The sequence below is a fragment of the Periplaneta americana genome, chromosome 11 (genome assembly GCF_040183065.1).
Source record: "Periplaneta americana isolate PAMFEO1 chromosome 11, P.americana_PAMFEO1_priV1, whole genome shotgun sequence".
Classification (NCBI taxonomy): Eukaryota; Metazoa; Arthropoda; class Insecta; order Blattodea; family Blattidae; genus Periplaneta; species Periplaneta americana.
In genome coordinates this window covers 89,704,238-89,724,781 of record NC_091127.1, presented here as the reverse complement: position 1 = coordinate 89,724,781, position 20,544 = coordinate 89,704,238, and the positions used below count along the sequence as shown (strand labels likewise).

At 33.7% G+C, this 20,544-nt stretch overlaps 1 protein-coding gene across 4 annotated transcripts in view; it reads left to right on the top strand.

Moving 5' to 3' along the window:
• The window catches only part of Prip (prip), a 217,104-nt gene extending 197,486 nt beyond the window's left edge, over positions 1–19,618 (top strand). For all 4 annotated transcript variants that reach the window (XM_069839750.1, XM_069839747.1, XM_069839748.1 and 1 more), the window contains exon 7: positions 15,546–19,618. In XM_069839750.1, coding sequence (XP_069695851.1) covers positions 15,546–15,590 — 45 coding nt within the window. In that variant the 3' untranslated portion in view covers positions 15,591–19,618. The remainder of the gene's footprint in view (positions 1–15,545) is intronic.
• Positions 19,619–20,544: the final 926 nt, after the last annotated feature.

Genomic DNA, 20,544 nt, shown 5'->3' with positions numbered 1-20,544 from the left:
TTATCATTATAGTCCGGTTCACTACTCTCACGAAACTTATAAAACCATTAATTATGGCGCTGCTCCGTCTATATAAAGAGAGATGCAATTTTCCCAGGAAATAGTATGTTTAACAAAATAATTATTAACACAACCATAAATATCTTTGCCTGTAGTAGTGGTTTTAAATTCTTGACAAAATAAAAATTGTTCAGTAATATCTAAATCATATTCGAATCTAGGTAAAAATGCTAATTAATTGGCATTTACCTCTTGTGTCACCGCTTTCGTCCAACTGTAGAGCAAACACAGTATCCCCCACTAATTTAATATTCTCCTTAATTTCAATGTCATGAGACATTTGAGTCGCCCATTTCCAGAAACCGATAAGTCCACAAAAATTCAAATTTTAGTTTTGTACATCTGATAGATGACATTGTCTTACACCTTTTAAGCCATATTTACAGGTACTATATGCGTTATTTCTTATTCAAATTTACGACTGAATGTTGGCTGCATTTCCAGAACCCATTAAGTCCTTGACTGTTACAGGTCCATATAACGTCATGTCCATAAGAGTATAAGGGAACAAAGCCTGTTAAGTCCAGTAGAAAAGAAAGCATTACAGACGACACAGTTTCAAACAACTTTATATTCACACTTTTCTCAATCAGTAATTTCTTCGGAATATGTATGATATGAACTTTCTTGTGTATTAATTTCTGCTAAATTAATAAATAAAAACCACATTATATTAGGCATGTTATGCTCGTGAATAGCCAAAGAATCTTCAACAACTGTAAAGAATATTATTCTACTGTTCCTCATTGGCTACTCATTCATACCTTCTGATAGTGTTTGTCCATATAAAGAAGCAAGTTAAAGCAAGAAGCCTTATCTTGAAACCTACTGTCTATGAACTAATTATAATTGAGTTTGAGACAATATTAAACAGATGTTAGGTATCTGAGTGGAAATCGGTTGTCAAGCATATAGCAAAGCCTCCTTCAGCTTGACATTTCCAGTTCAAGACTTAAACAAGGTTCATTATCAAGAAGAAAAGCAACACGGTCTCAGTAACAGCTCAAGGTGAGCAAAGCTACAACCTTGGTGTTGGAGTAGGAAAACGTATCTGCAGAAGAGGGAAGACATTCATGGAAACTCAGCCCACAGAAACTGAAAAGGGTATGAAGCTAAACAAAGATGTCACAACCGTCTTAAATAATTACTATGGGCCTGAATGGGAGAGTTACAAGGATCTTATATTTTACAAAAACCTAACACAACAATAGATAGGAGTTGAACAGCCAGAAGAAGAGTGACGTAGGTGAACTATCAAATCAAGGTGATATGTATGAAAAAGCCTTTAAGTGAAAAGTGGGAAACAATTAGTCTTCATTAGAAAAGCCGAATCATAAAAATATTTATTTTCTTAGCTTTCATCCAAGTTATCGTATTAAGCTTAATTGTGTTTTTAAAAATATGCTCTTAAAAAGTTTGTTTAACTTACTCACATAGTGTGGTACTCATGAATCATACTACTTGTATAAACATTATGTTCCATCTGCATTTTTTGCTAGTGATAAACTGATAGTGGTATACTATAATAACAGACTGATTCTACTCGATATTTTTTATTAATAATAAATCAGTAAATAAGTACTTTTCATTTGAAATATCTTTATGTATTCTCTCTTGTGTGCCATTTTTGTATAATCAAATACAGTTCAAAGTCCGTTATGTCCCAGTTACAGAACCTAACACTGTTAAGTCCAACCTAAAATATTTAATTAAAAACAAACCATTACAGTATGATTTCAGCACTGCATATAGCTCAAATGGGAATAAATCGCCGTATAAAATTAAACAAAGAAAATACAGAAAAGCAAATTTAGAAACAAATGACAGTTTTTCCTGATTTCTGTAAAATTTTGTTCGAAGGACTTAACAGGTATTGGAAATGGACGACTCATGTATTTTATTCTGCGACTAACACTGTTATCCTATAACGAAATTTTGGATGTAATATTAATTCCTCGCCAATATTATGAGGTTTTTTCTGTTGGCCTATTAACTCAGAAACTATACATGACTTATGCAACGCTTTATCAGAAACAGAAATGTGTTTTACCCCTGATCGCATTTATTTAATGCCCTAGACAATTTTTCTTGTGACTTCAAAAGACGTTCAAAATATTCTCTTGGTTTTGAAGCTTACATGAGAATGTAACTTTCTAAATGTCTTTTTCGTTTATTCGGCACCATCGACTGATTTTACAAAACATTTCTCCATATAAGAAACTCGGAATTTTGTTTATATTCATCTCCATGCCATGTAAAACTATATTGCAAATATTCATCACTATATTTATGAAACGCAGTAAGTTTCAGTGAACACTGAAGGGAATTTTCGCTCATATTATTTGAATTAGCACTGTTAATCCACAACTTGATTCAGATTGTCTTTTTTTAATTAAAAATTTGTCCCTGATAAAATCTAAGTAAAGCACTTTTGATAAAATAGTCGCACTATCACCCACTCACATGTATGTACTGAAACTGACCAATATTTTCTGACGATTCTAAACTCTGTTTATTATTAAGTGGGAAGGGTAAAATGAATTACTAAGCATTGTTGCAGGGGTAAAGTCTGTCTCAAAATAAAATGTACCATATTAAAAAATTCGTTGTAAATAAAAAAAATGCATTGTAGAGAGACTTTCTGGATGGCATAAAATTCATTTTTCAATTCCAGAATTTCGCGACACACTGGTTGGGAACCCCTGGGTTACCAGGTCGATGTTAATGAGCTCTTCAATTGTCAAAAATAATGTACAGTACCGTATGACGTTTAGTTCAGTATTTCTCCCAACTACTGAATGTTGGTCGCATTATACTCAGCATGGAGAATACTAATTTTATTATGTCAGTCAAAATTTGCACCTAGCCAAAGTTAAAAATTATCGCTACACACATTATCACAGGCACACACAAAAGAAAATGTCTTGCACTTCCTTTAAAAAAAAAAAGATTTTATCACTACATACTGTAAATTATTTCGAAGAGAAATCAAATACAATGAAGCTAAGAATAACCCTTCATGAAACTTCTAGAAATGCTTTAAAAAATTAGCTGCATGTTAATAGAACTGTTGAGACTCTCCATACAATAAACCAGTATATTTTCCTCCTCATACTTTTTCTTAAACAATCTTTAAAACCTACTATAGTATCAGTTTCTTAATTTTCTTTGTCCTTTCCATGAATCATCTATTTATGTTTTTCTAGAGCTTTAATTGTTTATTTTGTACAGTAATAATTATATTCAGTTTCCTGAACATCGTGAATCTTCCGATTTTTAATAAAAACAAAGTCTCAGGTTTTATCTAATGAAATTGAACTGAGAAGTTATGACAACATACCATTAGACTATACAAAGTAATAGAGCTACAAGAGCATTACATAATATTAATGTGATACATTTCCTTTATGCATTTCCTTCTTTTGCCTTTCATTTCAGGCAAATGATTTTTTTCATATTTCATTATTACGATAATGAATCTGTGGCTGTTGCTTGTCTCAATTAATTGCTTTGCTTTCTGCATTAAATATGTGTAATTTAACATGGTAAAGTCACTCTCAATTTTCATAAAAAGTTAATGTTTTTTTAACATTAAGTGAAAAAGAGGTTAGATATACGTACATATTGATTACGGTATCAATAATTACTTGTAGGTAGAGTATTTTGTTACACAAACAACTTTACTATGTTCAATTGAAACTAATTATTTATTTTACCTTGATTAATGGCAAGTTTCGGCTTACATCCTCCATATGCAAGAAGAGAGCCTGAAACATGCGCAAGATCTCACTAGAAATCTAAATATGCCTGATATAACCCGAAACTAGTCATTAATTCCGGTAAAATATCACATTAGTTTCAATTTAGCACAGTAAGTTATTTGTTTAACAAAGTACGAATCATTAGAGAAGTTAGAGTGAACATAATTTACTTTTATATTCATATTTATTTCATATCTGAATTTGTAAGTACCGGTACCAGTACCAGTATGTAATAGTAAGCTTAATAGTAATTTATTCACCATAAAGATCTTTACAAATCATGGCTTCATCAATCTTATTTCTGTCTTAATCTAGTTTCTGATTATACTATAGATATATTTATGAATTTGTAGCTTTGTTATTGCAGGACATCTGCTGACATGATTTAAGAACTGTATCTAAGATAGTACAAAAAAAAAATAATAATAATAATAATAATAACAACAGCAATAACGACCTATATGCCTTCACAATTAGACATTAGTGGGCACTTTCATGCAAGGTCTAAAGACATAAATTCCTCTACAGTATATGGCATATGATGCAGCAGCAACCTGTTGACCATGTTTTTAAACTTCTTTTGTTTACTACTTATTATGATATAATGTCACAAGATAATTTTAAATTCTAGCTTTCTTTAAAAAAAAAAAATCTTACCCTTTTATAATATGCCACCTTTTTTGTAGAAAAAAGCTGTGTAAACGCAATTACACATTACACCAGTCATTTTTACAATATATATAAGACTACAGCGTAATATTGTAGAACTTACAAAAAGGCTTAACAGCCATTGCTTACGTATTATATTATGTAAGCAACAATAACAGCTGCTTAGAGGTGTGACTTGTGGTAAAAGAAAGAAACGGTAGAAGAGAAAATTTTCAGAATTCTACAATGCTACTTAGATGTTTCAGGATAAAATGGCTGGAGGTTGTGTTTACACTGATATACCACGACAGTAACTAAATAGCTTTACCAGTGTGCAACAATGTTGGCATCAGAACAGACGTGTGTGATAATTCTGTTAAATTATGATACTCTCTTCAAAATATCAGAGTGTGCTGAATTGAAAGAAGAGTTCTAAGTTGAACTGAATATGTTTTGCGAAAACTGACAGAATTCTTTAGGGAGAAAAAAAACTTGTACAAAACCACATGTGTTCGAGGTTAGCCAGGAGGTTAAGAATGAAAAGTAGCCATCACTGCAGAGAGAAAACGAACCTCGCCTTAGGGTACGAACACGTTGACGATGGTAGACTAGCTGGTAGAGTAGCTGGTAGCGGTAGTGGGAGAAATGAATCGCTAGAATCATATGACACCGCACACGTTGACTCATGGATGGTCGCTTTACTGCTAGCTTTCCAGCACGCTGTAAGCTCCAAGAATGGTTTCAGTCATTCTTTCAATCTTGCAGCGCAAGTCTCGGCGTGGAGCAGAGAAGCATTGGAGAGGTGATCTGTGGACCAGATGTCAATGATGACTTGTGTAATTAGTAGAGACGACTTTTATCAATTATTTGTGTAATTCGTGCTTTTTAATTTACACAAATTTGTATTCTATTTTAAACTATGCGCGTGTGATTTACTTTTGACGTTAATTGGCCGTAACTCGGTAACCAGTAAATATTTTGAGGAGCGGTAACTTTTAAAACGAATTTCCATTCTTACTCAACATTTTTCTCGCTTTGACCCCCCATCTAACGTGAAAAACAAAAAAGTTTACCGCTTACCGCAAATTTTTTTCTGTGAGCAGATCACTTCGAATTGTTTTCTATGCTTCCCTTGGACATTGACCTATCAATACAAAAAATTGCAGCGCGATTGTTTGAATATCATAAATGCTACGACGTGATAAGTTAAACGGAGCGGGAAATGTCATTCTTGGTTACTCCGACTATCAGCCAGCGGCCTGTCAAGCTCCGCCTTGAGCATACCGCTTGCTTCACTCGTGGCGGGAATCCTGTGTCAGTAGTGGTTGTAAAGTTTTAAAACACTGCACACATTGGATGTAGAAAAACGTATTGCTCGTGTGTTCGAAAGACCTGCCACAACATTAACTTTTCGTATAGATTCAAAACTGGAGGTAGAATTTAATTAATTTTTTAATTACAAACTACTAATGAATTCGGATGAATGGACATCGTCGTTCACCAATAGGCCTGATTTGCAGTCTTCGACCTCATTTCAAGAGTTTAATCGCTTTCTTCTGTATGTGCCTTAATGCCACGAAAAATAAAAAAATAAACAAATAAATAATAACTAATATCAATCAAATTATTGAGAATGTTCACTAGGCACTATTTTGTAAGAATTGTACAGTTTACCTCAGTGTGAGTATAAGCCGTTCTTCCTGCAAAATAGGATTCCCTGGCAATTTTTCCGAGCCTTCTGTATGAAATCTTTGGTTAAATAGAGAAGATAATCGAAAGTTTCGATTTCCACTCTCGGGTAGCTAATGCATTTTTCTGGAAAGTTCCGCAGATATTTAAAAAGATAATATTCACCAAACGCAACCCTTTATTATTTATAGGATGAAGGGAACACTCTCGAGAAAAGAATTCTTGTAATAATAATCACTTTGATTCTGCACTGTCTAATAAATCAAATTCGTCCTCACTACTTGAATCCCTTGCGATATCAAGTCTACACAGAGATTCCAAGGAGATGACCTAATCAGCTGTGAGTCAGCTGAGAGATTAAAGCGACCTGCAAACAAGCTCCAATTTGTGCACACCAAGCTTCCTTGTCTTTCATAAACACTGCTAGCGGAGCCTGCTAGCTTTAAAGCTAGGCGCCAACGTGTTCGTACCCTTAGTCATGTAAGGAATTAATGGATTTGTGGCCTGAGTGCAGAAGATCTAGTCATTCTGAAGCACAAGGGAACATTGAGAGGAGCAACGAGGATGTAGAAAACATGACTTCATTGTTGGATGGAGGACAATAACTCCAGGAAATAGTCCTTTGGTTGTTTTATAAATTGGTTATTCTACGACGCTTTAACAACTGCTATGGTTTTCTAGCATCTGGGAGAGGTGAAGGTGATAATGCCAGTGAAATGAATCTAGGATCCAGCGCTGAAAGTTACCCAGCATTTGCTTTAATAGATTCAAGGAAAACTCTGGAAAAAACCTCAATCAGGTAACTTGTCTCAATAAAATATAATAAAATAAATATATATAAATTTCAGTCATAAGACACATCTGTTTGCAAATGTTTATTTGCTATATGAATATGGAATATATTAACTTTTTCGCCTTATTGGGCATCATCAGATATAATAAAATATGTAATCTGAACCTTGATCAAATTGAGCAAATAACAAATGAGCAATGTATTGTACATGGTGTTGGATCTTCATGAGCTTTATGAATAAAACTATAAATAAAATTGGAGGATAATTAGTTTCAATGTGATGCAAAAAAAAATTGCATCACATTGAAACTAATTATCCTCCAATTTTATTTATAGTAGTTTTATACATAAAGCTCATGAAGATCCAACACCATGTATAATACATTACTCATTTGTTATTTGCTCAATTTGGTCAAGGTTCAGATTACATATTTTATTATATCTGATGATGCCCAATAAGGCGAAAACGTTAATATATTCCATATTCATATAGCAAATAAACATTTGCAAACAGTTGTGTATTATGATAATTTATATATATTTATTTTATTATATTACTAGACATATCTGAAAATATAAAATGAATTGTAAACTTGTCTCAAGCAGGACCTTTGGTTGTCACTTAGTCTAAAGGCAAAAGAATTTATTTCACCATATTATTGGGAAATCCCCATGTTGCGCTCTTTGCGGGTATGAATTGAATGTTGAACTCTAAAATATTTACAAAGAAGAATAATTTGAAAAGTTCTGTAAACTAGCAGGCAGGAGTATCAAGGGGAGAAAATGGTATCACGCTACAAAATGAATAACCAGCACTTCCCATGATCTACATCGTCCTACATAATATGAAGAGGAGAGACAATTGAAATAACTCGATAAAATTGTTCTGGGTGCCAAAAAAAAAAAAAAAAAAAAACGACAGATGCCCACACTTCCAGAAGTGGACGATCATTCAGCCAGTATGGAGATAACGTGTGGTTAGCACAATGATTTCCCCCCCTCCCAGTTGCTACAGCTGGTTTTAGAAAAACAAATTTCGCTTCCCAAATTCATCACGATGCAGAGTGGGCACAGACCCTATATATTGGCCGAAAATTGATGACAAAATTCCTTCCCCATGAGGATTCGAGCCAGTGGTCATTCTGTAATACCGGTACAAGTCCAGTCCAGTCCAGTCTTAGACCACAATAGTATGGCGTGGGACACAATAAAAAAAATAGTCTAGAAGGCTAATATTAATATTAGGCCCTAAAATTTAAAATAATGGGAAAATACAACGATTGTAATATGCAGGTATGCATAATCAGTAGAATATAGCGAAGAAAGTTTGCTCTATGAATGTTTGCTCATTAAGATCTGTTAAAATTTGATTCATTCGCAAAATAAGAAATGGTTTAGGGTAAAATAATAATTCGTTGAAGATTGTCGGTAATGTGACAGATATGGTCCAAGTCGTTAATTTTTAAGAGGAACTATTCACTATTTAACTTCGTTTCTCCACCTCAAGAAAGTGACAGGTATGTTGAAACATAGCTTGTTAACGTCGCATCTTTAGATGTTATCTGCATGGTACTATTTACTTCTTTGGTGGAAATTGAAGTTTTAATTGGTATGTAAGGTGGTGATGGTGGTAATTGAAGTACTGAATGTTCTATTGTCTAACTTCATAAACAGCGAAAGAACATTACCATATCGGACATGGAGTATGCCAAGATGCTGCACATCTATCAGCCTGCACAAGAAAAGAAGGTAACTTAGTAGGAACTTCTGTCTGTGTGATTCTTCTCTTAGTTTCACTCGAACAATATTTTTATGCCTGAGTTTCTTCTTGAATAATATAATATCTAATGATTTCTTGATTACACTCATTAATATAACAAGTGTTCAGTTTTTCCCCTTATGGTAAGTAATGCAAATCCGGCAAAAAGATGAGTAATCAAAAACTTCTCTTAACACGAAAAAGCGAAAGATTGATCTGGCTGTGTATTACTTTAAAAAGCTAGACCTGAAGCTATATTAATTGATCTGTTTGTTGATACCTCTTAAGGCCTACTGATACTCAATACCAGTTTCAAATATAAAGTGATTATACCTAAGAGTTGAGACATGTAGATCAAAATTAAGTGAAGCTATAGGGCTAATCAGTTTCACTTAGTTACATCAAATAATACTTACTTTAATTCTATAATACTTAATCTTCAGATCAATCTACCTCGGCCCTTAGCTGGATACACCTTTTTTGATCACAAAATAAGTGAAGAAATTAAACAAACCTCTAATTTAGAAAATATTTGCAACTGAAATTATAACGTACAGAACAAATTTGTTTAAACATATAGGATCCCAAACAAAATGCTTAATTATAAGCCAATAGGCAGACGATCCAGAGGACGTCCTGAGATGCACTGGAAAGACCAACCTATACTTCAAGGATCTAGCTTATCGGCTCTGTTATTTAGAATATACATGAATCATATCATCAAGGAATGAAGATTGAAACTAGATGACACTATATGACTCAATTGACTGTATCACACAGACACCTTATTATTTGCAGATGACTAGGGTTACCATGAGAAGAAATTCTATAGGAGAACATGGAATCTAAAATAAGAGGACATTGCTGGAAAAAGGGGAGGATTTTTTAAAAATTGGTATGAACAAAATTATAGATAAAAGCAATGGTTCACCTTAGTCAGTTTTCTCACTACAAAGTTGCTGGATCAGTATTACATCTGTACCCTACTTATCAATGGAGCCCACTTTGTGCACAAGAACCTGAAGAGTCAAACTTAGTATATTTTGTAACAAATAACTATGGAACTGTTCACAGGACATGTCCTTGAAATTATATTTCACCATGATGATACCTCTGACTGTCTCTGTTAGCATTCGATTTCGTTCTTTTGTCCATTGAGCAGATATTAGGGAAAATATTTTCTCAGCACTTCCATTGTGACTGGGATAAATAAATAGAATTGACATATTTTTAAGAGTTCTGAGAAAGTTTCAGTGCTCGCAGAAGTATTGGAATTGAAGAATTTGCACCATTGTTTATCTACACTTAAATCTTTGTCAGAATGAGCTTGATTGGCATATCTTTGTACATTGCAGAATAAAATTGATAAAATAGCTTAGAATCATGAATAGTGACATTTTTAGAGTGTAAGAATTCAATGCATGTCAATAGGTCATCATATTTTATGTTTTTTTTTTTTTATGTGCTCCAGCTTTAACCATTGTAAGCAGTTAAATTCTTTCATAGGTTTTCACCATTTGTTTAGATATTCTATGCATAATATTGCACATTGTTCAATATTCATATTAATTGTAGTTTAAACGCGAAATGCCGGACATTTCAATTTTTTTTTTAAATGCCTGCCAGACAGGATAAAATTACAGTCTACTATATACAGTCGCGAAGCTTGAGGTGATTTTTTGCAAATCTCGTGATAAAGAGCTCCAAGCGGTTAGCAACTAGAAACAATAGACTGTCCACGGTCGACTTTCGACAGTGTCGTATTTCCATTGAGTGCTAGCTCGTTGCATATTTCACATTGATGCTTGTGAAATGTTCGTTATTGGTTGTAATGAAAATGTTAATGGCTAAAATACAATAATTGGAATAATAATATTTTACTAGAGACGTAGAAAAATTAAGTTTGTTTAATGAAATTTATTGATCACGTTTTATTTTCAATTCTGGTGGGATTATTATTGCTTAGGCCTACTTTTTTTTTTTCAAAGGATATGTTTTTAATTATAGCTGTTAATTTTGTTGTTATTTTTATTTGTTACTTTACTAGAGACGTAGAAAAAGTCTGTTACAATAAAATTTATTGATCACGTTTTATTTCCAATTCTGGTGTGATTATTATTGCTTAACCTCATCCCACTTTGTTAACTACGTAAGCCTACATTACAAGTACCGGTACACGTAAGTTACTCCATTAATTCATATTTCCATTATTATTGTTGTAAAGGGAAATAAAAATTAATATTTATTGGTTTCATAGTTAATTATTGCTATAATCTTGAATGAGTGAAGCGATTATAGTAAATTTCAGTTCGTTTTGCACAAACAAAAATAATATTAACCTATTTCTTGCAGGTATCTTCGAGTTTATGGTGGAATTTAATATACTTCATTAAAATAATTAATTAACTTTATGCATTTAATATTTCAATAATGGAAGGAAGGTGTTAATTTTTCCAAAAGAACACAACGAAAGTGTAACATATTTTGTCGTCTACTAGGAGAGAGATCTGCGATGATGAGGCGATAGTAGCGATCCTAGTGGTGGGCAACTACCCATGTTTGCATTTTTTCTATATTGAGCTTCGCGACTGTATATAGTAGACTGTGATAAAATGATTAAAAAAAGAGGACATGTTCTCCTTTTGCCGGACAGATGGTACCGTAACCCTACAGATGACATTGTTTATACCAACTTCAGAGGATGATTCAACATGTTTGGTTCACCATTTCCTTCAAACTACAGAAAATTTCAATATGCAAATTTCAATTGGACTTTTTTTTAGCAAAAGGACGAGTCAGTAGCAAATATTTGCATTAATACTAAATTATGGAAGCAAGTACAACAATTTAATTACATCTAGATTACCAAATCACATTATGAAGAAAAAGACCTCACTACAAAAATTGTGAAATTTAAATAGAGCAATGGGGATAATATTAATGGGATTTTAAACCAACCTTGGTACAAAACCACACACGCACTAGGATTTACAGAACATTGACCACATCTATGCCAGTGAAGTCTGGACAATTCCTAGTACTGATATACAGAGATTAACTGTGGCAGAAATGAAATATATGAGACATACATTGGGATACACAAGAATGAACCACATGAGAAATTGTGACATTATGAAGGCACTAAGATTGAACCATTCGTAGATTACATAAGAATACAAAATTACAGGCAAAATTCAAAATCACACGTAAACAGAATGCCTAGATCTAGAATTCCACGCCAAATGTTGAATTATCGCCCTATGAGCAGCCCATTAAAACATTGGCAAGAGACCATAATGGGCCACTAGGTCCAATACATGGAAGGATGATGATGATGATGATTATTACTACTACTACTACTACTACTACTACTACTACTACTACTACTACTACTACTACTACTACCGCCACCGCCACCGCCGCCGCCGCCGCCGCCGCCGCCACCGCCACCGCCACCGCCACCGCCACCGCCACCGCCACCGCCACCGCCACCGCCACTACCACTACCACTACCACTACCACTACCACTACCACTACCACTACTAGAGAGTTTTTGCACCCTCGTTGCCCGCTAAATGGCTAATGCTACGTTGTCATATTTGGTGACATATGATCATGTTTGTAAAACTTTGGAAAGAAGTGTTAGGGATCGGTGCATGTATTCCTTTAATGTAAGACTCTATTATACATTATTTCTCACTCCATTAAACATTTATCATGGCATACCTCCTATGATAGTCAGTCAATCGCACTGTAATTTTTTTAATTGATAGCTCAATGCCTAAGGAAAACATAGAAAAAATTCTAAATGAAAATATTTTTTAAAAAGTGAGAAAAAATATTAACTTCAGTCTTATTTGTTCAGAATAGACATTTACAAAGTGCGAGAAATGTTGAAAAAAATGGAAATTACTTTTAAAAGTGATCGCTACTCAGAATCTTTACTGGTTTCCAAGCTACAGCGAGTTAAACAAAGTACGTTTTTGCTTGGCAGAGTACTCACGACTCAGCCTTTTGTCTGTTAAAATTTCAACGAAAAATAATTATTATTTCCTGAGTCTTCTTGTATTTCTGCCTGAATAATTTATCTATCTTGAGTTGTTTTAAATAGATGAATAGCATCCACAGTGGTAAATCTCAAACGAGATGCCATACTTTAACACTGAATTAGGCCTATGGCAAACTTCGTTCACTTCCACGTTACATGTCTAGGGATAGCAGATCCGCTATTGAAGTAACGTGAGGTGAATGGCTCTGATTGGCTCTTTCATCAATGACGTCAACATAGTGTTAGCTGTTTAGCGGGATGTGAAAACTCTCTATTACCATTATGTTAATTATCGTTAACATTATTTGCTATGATGTTGCAATAATCTAGGAATCAGAACTTCTATTAATGAAAGGTAGTGATAATGGCAATGAAGATAAGATTAAACTAGCACACAATTAGTTCTGGTGATTTCGGAATTGAAAATCTACCATTATACTACCTTGTCACAGATCAGTACCGGTATTGACAGAAAACAAAAAATCACCAGTCTTTGGCCAGTGCTTAAAAATCCTGCATAGATTTGTATATGGATGGCCTAAACCAGGCTTGCATAAACAGAGTTCATTGAGTGCGAGCCATCTTAACAGCTCGCCGGAAAGGTACGTCGGAATAACGTAGACTTGCTATAGGTAGAGGATGGTCCACGCAGCTATCTGGTGTAGTGTGTATTATCAGTAGCTATTTCACTTTGCCTATCTACTGCTACATAATGGACGAATCTAAAAGACGGAAAAGTGATCATCAGGCAAATTCTTTCAATATTGCATGGGAAAATGCTTATTTTTTCACAGCAGCTGGAGTCAATACTTACCTTCCACAAAAGTTTGAAAGAAAGAGGAAAACATAATATAATGCGTCATTACTAGTCCACACACGTAGAGATACGATGGTTTTGTTGGTGAAGATCGCAGTAAAATGGTTGAGGAGTTGAAAAGTTGTATTATTACATGAGGTAGGGTACGTTAGAATTTATTAATCTTCAACAATTTAAATAGCTCTCTTCAGGGAATAGGCCAGCTCATTGTTGATAAATTGAATCAATTACGGGATTTCAGTCGTAAACTTACACTTTACGTAAGTCAGTTTCGGGAAGGTAATATGGCTCACTTACCAACGATAGAAACTGTTCGTGATGAAGCCTTGTTAAACGATTATGTGCAAATATTAATTTAAAATCAAAATGAATTTGATTCTAGGTTCCAAGATCTTGTCTTAATTGGAAAGAAGTTTAAAGTTATCATAATAAATTCCTTCAACACCAGTTGAAACAGTGTCATACGATTTACAGCTTGAACTTATTGATCTTCAATGTGTCCTAAGGGCTAAAGACCGTTTGAATGTCTGGTTGAGTTTTACAAGACTAAACCTCAGCAATAATATCCACGACTACACAAGCTGACTGTGAAAGTGATTGCTATGTTTGACTCAACATTTATATTTGTGAGCAACTGTTTTCTATTATCAACTTTAATAAAGGCAGACATCGAACATCTTTAACGGATGTTTCATTACGAGCAGTAAGTACTGTTCCTTTCAGCTGCTAACAGCATAAAACCCTGTTTTGATGTACCGATACTGATAAATAAAAATATAACAAAATGATATTGTATATTTAAGTAACTATAGGGTTTCTATTATTTTCATAAAATAAATATTTCTTTATTAATTAATAATAGTCCAAGATAGTTTTGTAAACACTGAGCGGGAATTAATTTCGTGAACACTCGTACTAGTACTTTTGTGTAGTCGACCTGGTTGGCGAGTTGGTATAGCGCTGGCCTTCTAGGCCCAAGGTTGCGGGTTCGATCCCGGGCCAGATCGATGCCATTTAAGTGTGCTTAAATGCGACAGGCTCATGTCAGTAGATTTACTGGCATGTAAAAGAACTCCTGCGGGACAAAATTCTGGCGATGCTGATATAACCTCTGCAGTTGCGAGCGTCGTTAAATAAAACATAACATTTATCTTTTGTGTACATTTTGTACGAGAACATCCCTTCTTCCAGTCCACCCTTATACAGAGCGCAGCCAATATCTGTATTCCGCTCTGGAGCTGTGAGTCGACTTGGAGAGCACAAACCTTGTGCAGGCCTGGCCTAAACTAACCTAATTTGTCACAGATTCATATATGTAAGACATAACAAAAGCCTAACCTAAACTAACCTATCGCAAATTCGTATATGCAAGGCATAGTGTGAGTGAAAATTTCGTAATATCACCAAAGTTATGTTTGTATGACTGAGGGGAGAGCTCTCAACACTTGAAGGTGTATAAGCAGAGTACGTCAATACCTACGAAGGGAACTAAGTGCTAGTCTAGCCAATTATAATGATGATAATAAAAATAAAATGAAAGTAAAGTATAACAAGTCCAAAAATATTTCGAAACATGGGACGTATTAAATTGCAGAATTGTTGATGTTATACCGAACAACTGACAGCTATTACTAGGTATAACATACAAATTCATGGGAACTAACGATAAAGTTAAACTGGGATATGATATGAAGGGTTCAGAACCATAGTGGGCCAAGCGCCATTTACTAAAACCATAGAAAACGAGGGTTAAAATGAAGTTATTACCATAATTCAATGGAAACATATAGCAAGTAATATGAAGTATACACATTTAAACTAAATCTTCATTAAACTATGGTATTCACTTAACTTTAACCATTGCTTTCTCTGTTTTTAATAAATGGCTCTTGGCCCACTATGGCTCTGAACCCTTCATATACTGTCTACTTATTGAATATAGGCTAATATGAAATTTTGTCTTTCCTTAGTTGAAGCGGTTGGATAAGAAGAAAGATGAAGATGGAATGGCTTGAGAGGTACCGAACAGCCTGCTTTAAAGTTTCTACGAAACTATTCAGGGAAGGAGTCATTGACATCGTCAGATGACCAGCAATCAACACACAGAAATTATATACCAATACTTCTTCATGTAAATATAACTTAAATTAAAGCTTTTTTTCAGGAATGTGCTGGTAAATAGTTTTATAATGTATGTTGTTTGGATACATATATCTTGCTGGGATAACCAAGCAGTGTAAATGCATTTATTGACATTTGATATGCTGAATCTAGAGATCTTATTGTGGACATGCAAGTAAAAATGAACCAATGTGTAGCACAGGTGAACCTGTATGCTGCCTGAATGTAGTGTAAATGTGGGGAGTGAAAGTTTTCATGTCATTGCAGCAGTTGTTAAACTTTTAAGTTTACAACTAGTTGCATAAAATTAAATATCCTGAGTGGTAATATGTTAGAGTAATATTTATAATAATAATAATAATAATAATAATAATAATAATAATAATAATAATAATAATAACTCAAATCAAAGCAGTGGATTTCGATAAGTATATTGTCCTATTTTAGTACGTCTTTAATACCGGTACACATATGTATAAGAAATTAAAGGCCTTAATCTAACATATCATAGTACAGTCAAATAACATCCGGATAATTCAGTTTGTTAATGTGCAAGGGATTTCTATATTACAATAAAAATATTTTTTGTACATCAGCATTATAAACAGTCTTTATCGTTAGTCAAAATCATGTACGATACGTCACATTATTAAACTAGTATCGTAAAAATATTACCGTGGCAACTATGTCAAAGTTAACATTATAAAATGATTTGCCCTGCTATAATATTTAATACATCATTGTTGTCATAGCAACTATTTCTCCATAGACCATGATAACAAACTACCCAACATTACAAATCTGATATTATTTCTTTATTAATTTTATATAATGCTGTCATACAAAAAAAAAACAATGTATGAAACACGTTTATAATATTATACAGTTATTGCATTCGTCAAAATTAGGAAACTTGCTTCACTCTTTTCCTAAAAATTGACTCGTGCCATAAAGTATAACATTATAAAATTGTTTCATAATATACTATTATAGAATGCAATTCCTCTTGTACTTATTTAATTACGGTATGTTAGGCATACAAAATTCTATATTTTATTGTAAAAGTACAACACACAAATTTAGAACAACAAGTCTAAAATATATTCCTACTAATGATACTGAAATGGATACTGTATGACAGACCATTCCAACACAGTGTTTGAGGGCTAGGGCATCCGGATGCTGCCCTGTGTCTGCCCAGGGCAGACCCCCACTCCTCTCTGTCGCTGCGGCTGTGGTGGTGTACGAATGCATACGATCATCAACTCTTCTCGTTTTTTCGATGATATTCTGCAGGCATTGCTGGATTATGCGTTTCATCAGTCATTCATTCATCCATATGGTGTAACTTATATTATCGTTTGTGCTTAACTGTTTCGGATACGAATGAAGAGAAGTGCGTCGACAGTCAGTTCAGGATTTAACCCTTCTTAGGAGAGCTTGTATCTTGTCTAATCTGACGACAACAATGTTTAATATGCCATATCAATGTACGAGCAAAAACATACAACGTTAAGCGTCTCTTTGAAGTTAAACATTCTGATATCCACGTTCATATTATCGGCAAAGAGAGGAAGGCATTAATAACGAAACTGAAGGTCGAAATGCAGTCTTCTTGCGATGAAATAAATATCATTTCAACTAATTAAGTACTCTAAGGGCAATATAATTAAATTAATGGTTAGGTTGTAGTAAGTTTATTTTGAACAGTTGTCGACAATGTATGGGAATTATTATAAAAACGTTTGTTAAACTGTTAAAGGATTTTCTGTCCGTTTAACTATGTATGTATTTTTTGTATTATGACAATGTCATTAAAATTCATTTTCCCTTTCTTTCGTAGCATCATTGAGCCAAGTTCCGAAAGAGCTGTCCATGCAAGTTATATTGTTGCCCTCAATATCACCAAAAGTAGCCGGCCTTTTATGGAAGAAATGTTTGTGAAGGAGTGCATGATTTCAACTTCAGAGATATTGTGTCCTTTCCTGGTGACGTTATTTGAGTCAATTAGTCTCTCTCCACGATCTGTCGCCTCATGTAGGAACTTTGTGACCATTTTTATGACGCTCTTTTCTGTAAATGTTGAGCAGGCTCCAGTCAAATTCCAAAGAGAATTGATAAGGCTTCAGTGTCACACAATTTTTAAATATAGATATTACAGTACCGGTATTCCAGGCGGCCTCATTGTGTTTTATAAGAACTTGGAACAAAAGAGTTTCCGCCTATCCATGCATTGACATGCAAGTTAATAGTTATGTTTGGCTGTACATATCTTTGGGAACACATATTCTCAGTCATGAACTGAATAAGAGTAAAACTAGGTCATGTTTGTTCGATGTTGCGTTGGAAGCAGTGTTACGCATTCATTCTGCTCAAACAATTTTCTCTGATATAGCTGAAAGGAAAAAAAATCAAAGAAATGTAATTTGTCTTCCTAACTACAGAAAAGGACAATTTTATTTTGTTGTATTACTGGTATTTTGTAATGGCCAATTGTTGTAATTCTTAAATTCTTCCGATGTGTCATAAAATGTGCCATCCATATATGTATTTCACTGGTTCACTCTGCTCCTAGCATGCGTGCAACCCTCTCAGCGATCGGTATTCTGTCTCTTTTCCACTCACTTGCTGTCTCTCTCTAAGGCTCGGCACAGCTCCTCCAAACCCAGGGCAGCCACGCGGCATCACGGGGCTGCCCACTTGGAATGGTCTACTGTATGATACATAATTATTACTCTTAGCATTAAAACATAGCAAATTGCAAAATACCTCCAGCAACACTGCTCTGCAAAATCTAAAACATATTTATTTTCTCGGATCTTAATTTTGACAAAAACAAGTACTAAACTCAATTCATACAGTATATGTTGTGCAGTACTAAACGAAATGTAAAATTTTACAATTCGATGTAACTGATCTTAATTATTGTAGTTTATACCATTTTATGAAATCTAAATTATTTATGTAATTTAAATGTCTTTTTAATTATACTGGTAAAAATATTTTATAATAAGTTTATGAGTAATTGAGTAAATATTGGATTTACTAAAAAAAAAAAAGATGCATATATATATATATATATATATATATAATATACATACATTTATATACAGTGCTAATATTGTAAAATCATACCATCATTGTACCAACAGCTGTGTATTCGTAAATAAGTAAACTTGTGTCTGTGTGTACGAATGTGTATTTGAGTGTTATATAACATCTTGTAATTGCAGTGCATGAAGATAAACACATCTCAAGAAAACAATTATGAAGATTTTATATTAAAAGTTAAAGAAAGTGCCTAATAGTCTTTTGTAATACTACGTACATTTTGACAACTAACTGTAATCATACGTTCTAACATTTTCATTAGATACATGTAAGACGCATCATCTTTGAAGTCAATTGTACCGTAGCTAAATATATGTGTTTATTCAGGTTTATAAACAAAATGTTCAGTCACATCACAATGATTAATTTGAAAATTACCATGATCATTCTAAAATTTTTAAATCTCTCTATAAATTTTAGCATAACACAAAACACAAATTCCTGTACCAATTGTTTTTTCTCAAAATCATAGATTTCATTATGTTTCTAATGAAATCTTATCCTCATGAAGAATCATAAACCATAATATTGTACCATAACCATTTTCCACTGTACAGATTTTTCAATCTATGCTTGCCGACTTCTAGCTTTGTCAAAAGCAAATGCTATAAACAGCACTGCATTCATCTAGCTGAATTATAGTGTACTGTAATGTTCATTATGCACTCATATTTATGTAAATGGAGTTTTAATTTTGTACATGTAGTCAATTAAAGTTCGTATTTGTAAAACTTTAAAATTAATGCAATATAAGTAAAGTGATCATTTCTTTGTATTGGCTACACAATTATAATAAAATCTAAAAGTAAAACCTGTCTCCATTATGATTTTATAGATTGACAATCTCCTTACTGGATATTTACTGCCCGTATCTCGTTTTCTGAGCTGTTTCTTTGTTTGGCGAGATGCAGAGAGGGAGAGTGGGAGGTCCTGTGCAGTTAGTAGTCTACTACCAGTACTCTACGTTCAACACATCGGCCTTTTCAGGATTGCTTTCGTCAGCTATGGAGCAAGAACAGCCATGGACAAGCGAAAGGATAGACTGTCCCCTTATAAAACAAATTATGTCCTCATCAATTCCTGTAACTAAACACTAATACCAGTGGTAGACTATAGTCTCTACTCGAGATTATCGACCTAATCGCGATCACAGTTGTCACACAGTCTACTATATACAGTCGCGAAGCTCAATATGTAGTAAAAATGCAAACATGGGTAGTTGCCCACCACTAGGATCGCTACTATCGCCTCATCATCGGAGATCTCTCTCCTAGTAGACGACAAAATATGTTACACTTTCGTTGTCGTGTTCTTTTGGAAAAATTAATACCTTCCTTCCATTATTGAAATATTAAATGCATAAAGTTAATTTATTATTTTAATGAAGTATATTAAATTCCACCATAAACTCGAAGATAACTGCAAGAAATAAGTTAATGTAATTTTTGTTTGTGCAAAACGAACTGAAATTTACTATAATAGCTTCACTCATTCAAGATTATAGCGATAATTAACTATGAAACCAATAAATATTAATTTGCATTTCCCTTTACAACAATAATAATGGAAATATGAATTAATGGGAGTAACTTACGTGTACCGGTACTTGTAGTGTAGGCTTACGTAGTTAATAAAGTGGGATGAGGTTAAGCAATAATAATCACACCAGAATTGGAAATAAAACGTGATCAATAAATTTCATTAAAACAAACTTAATTTTTCTACGTCTTTAGTAAA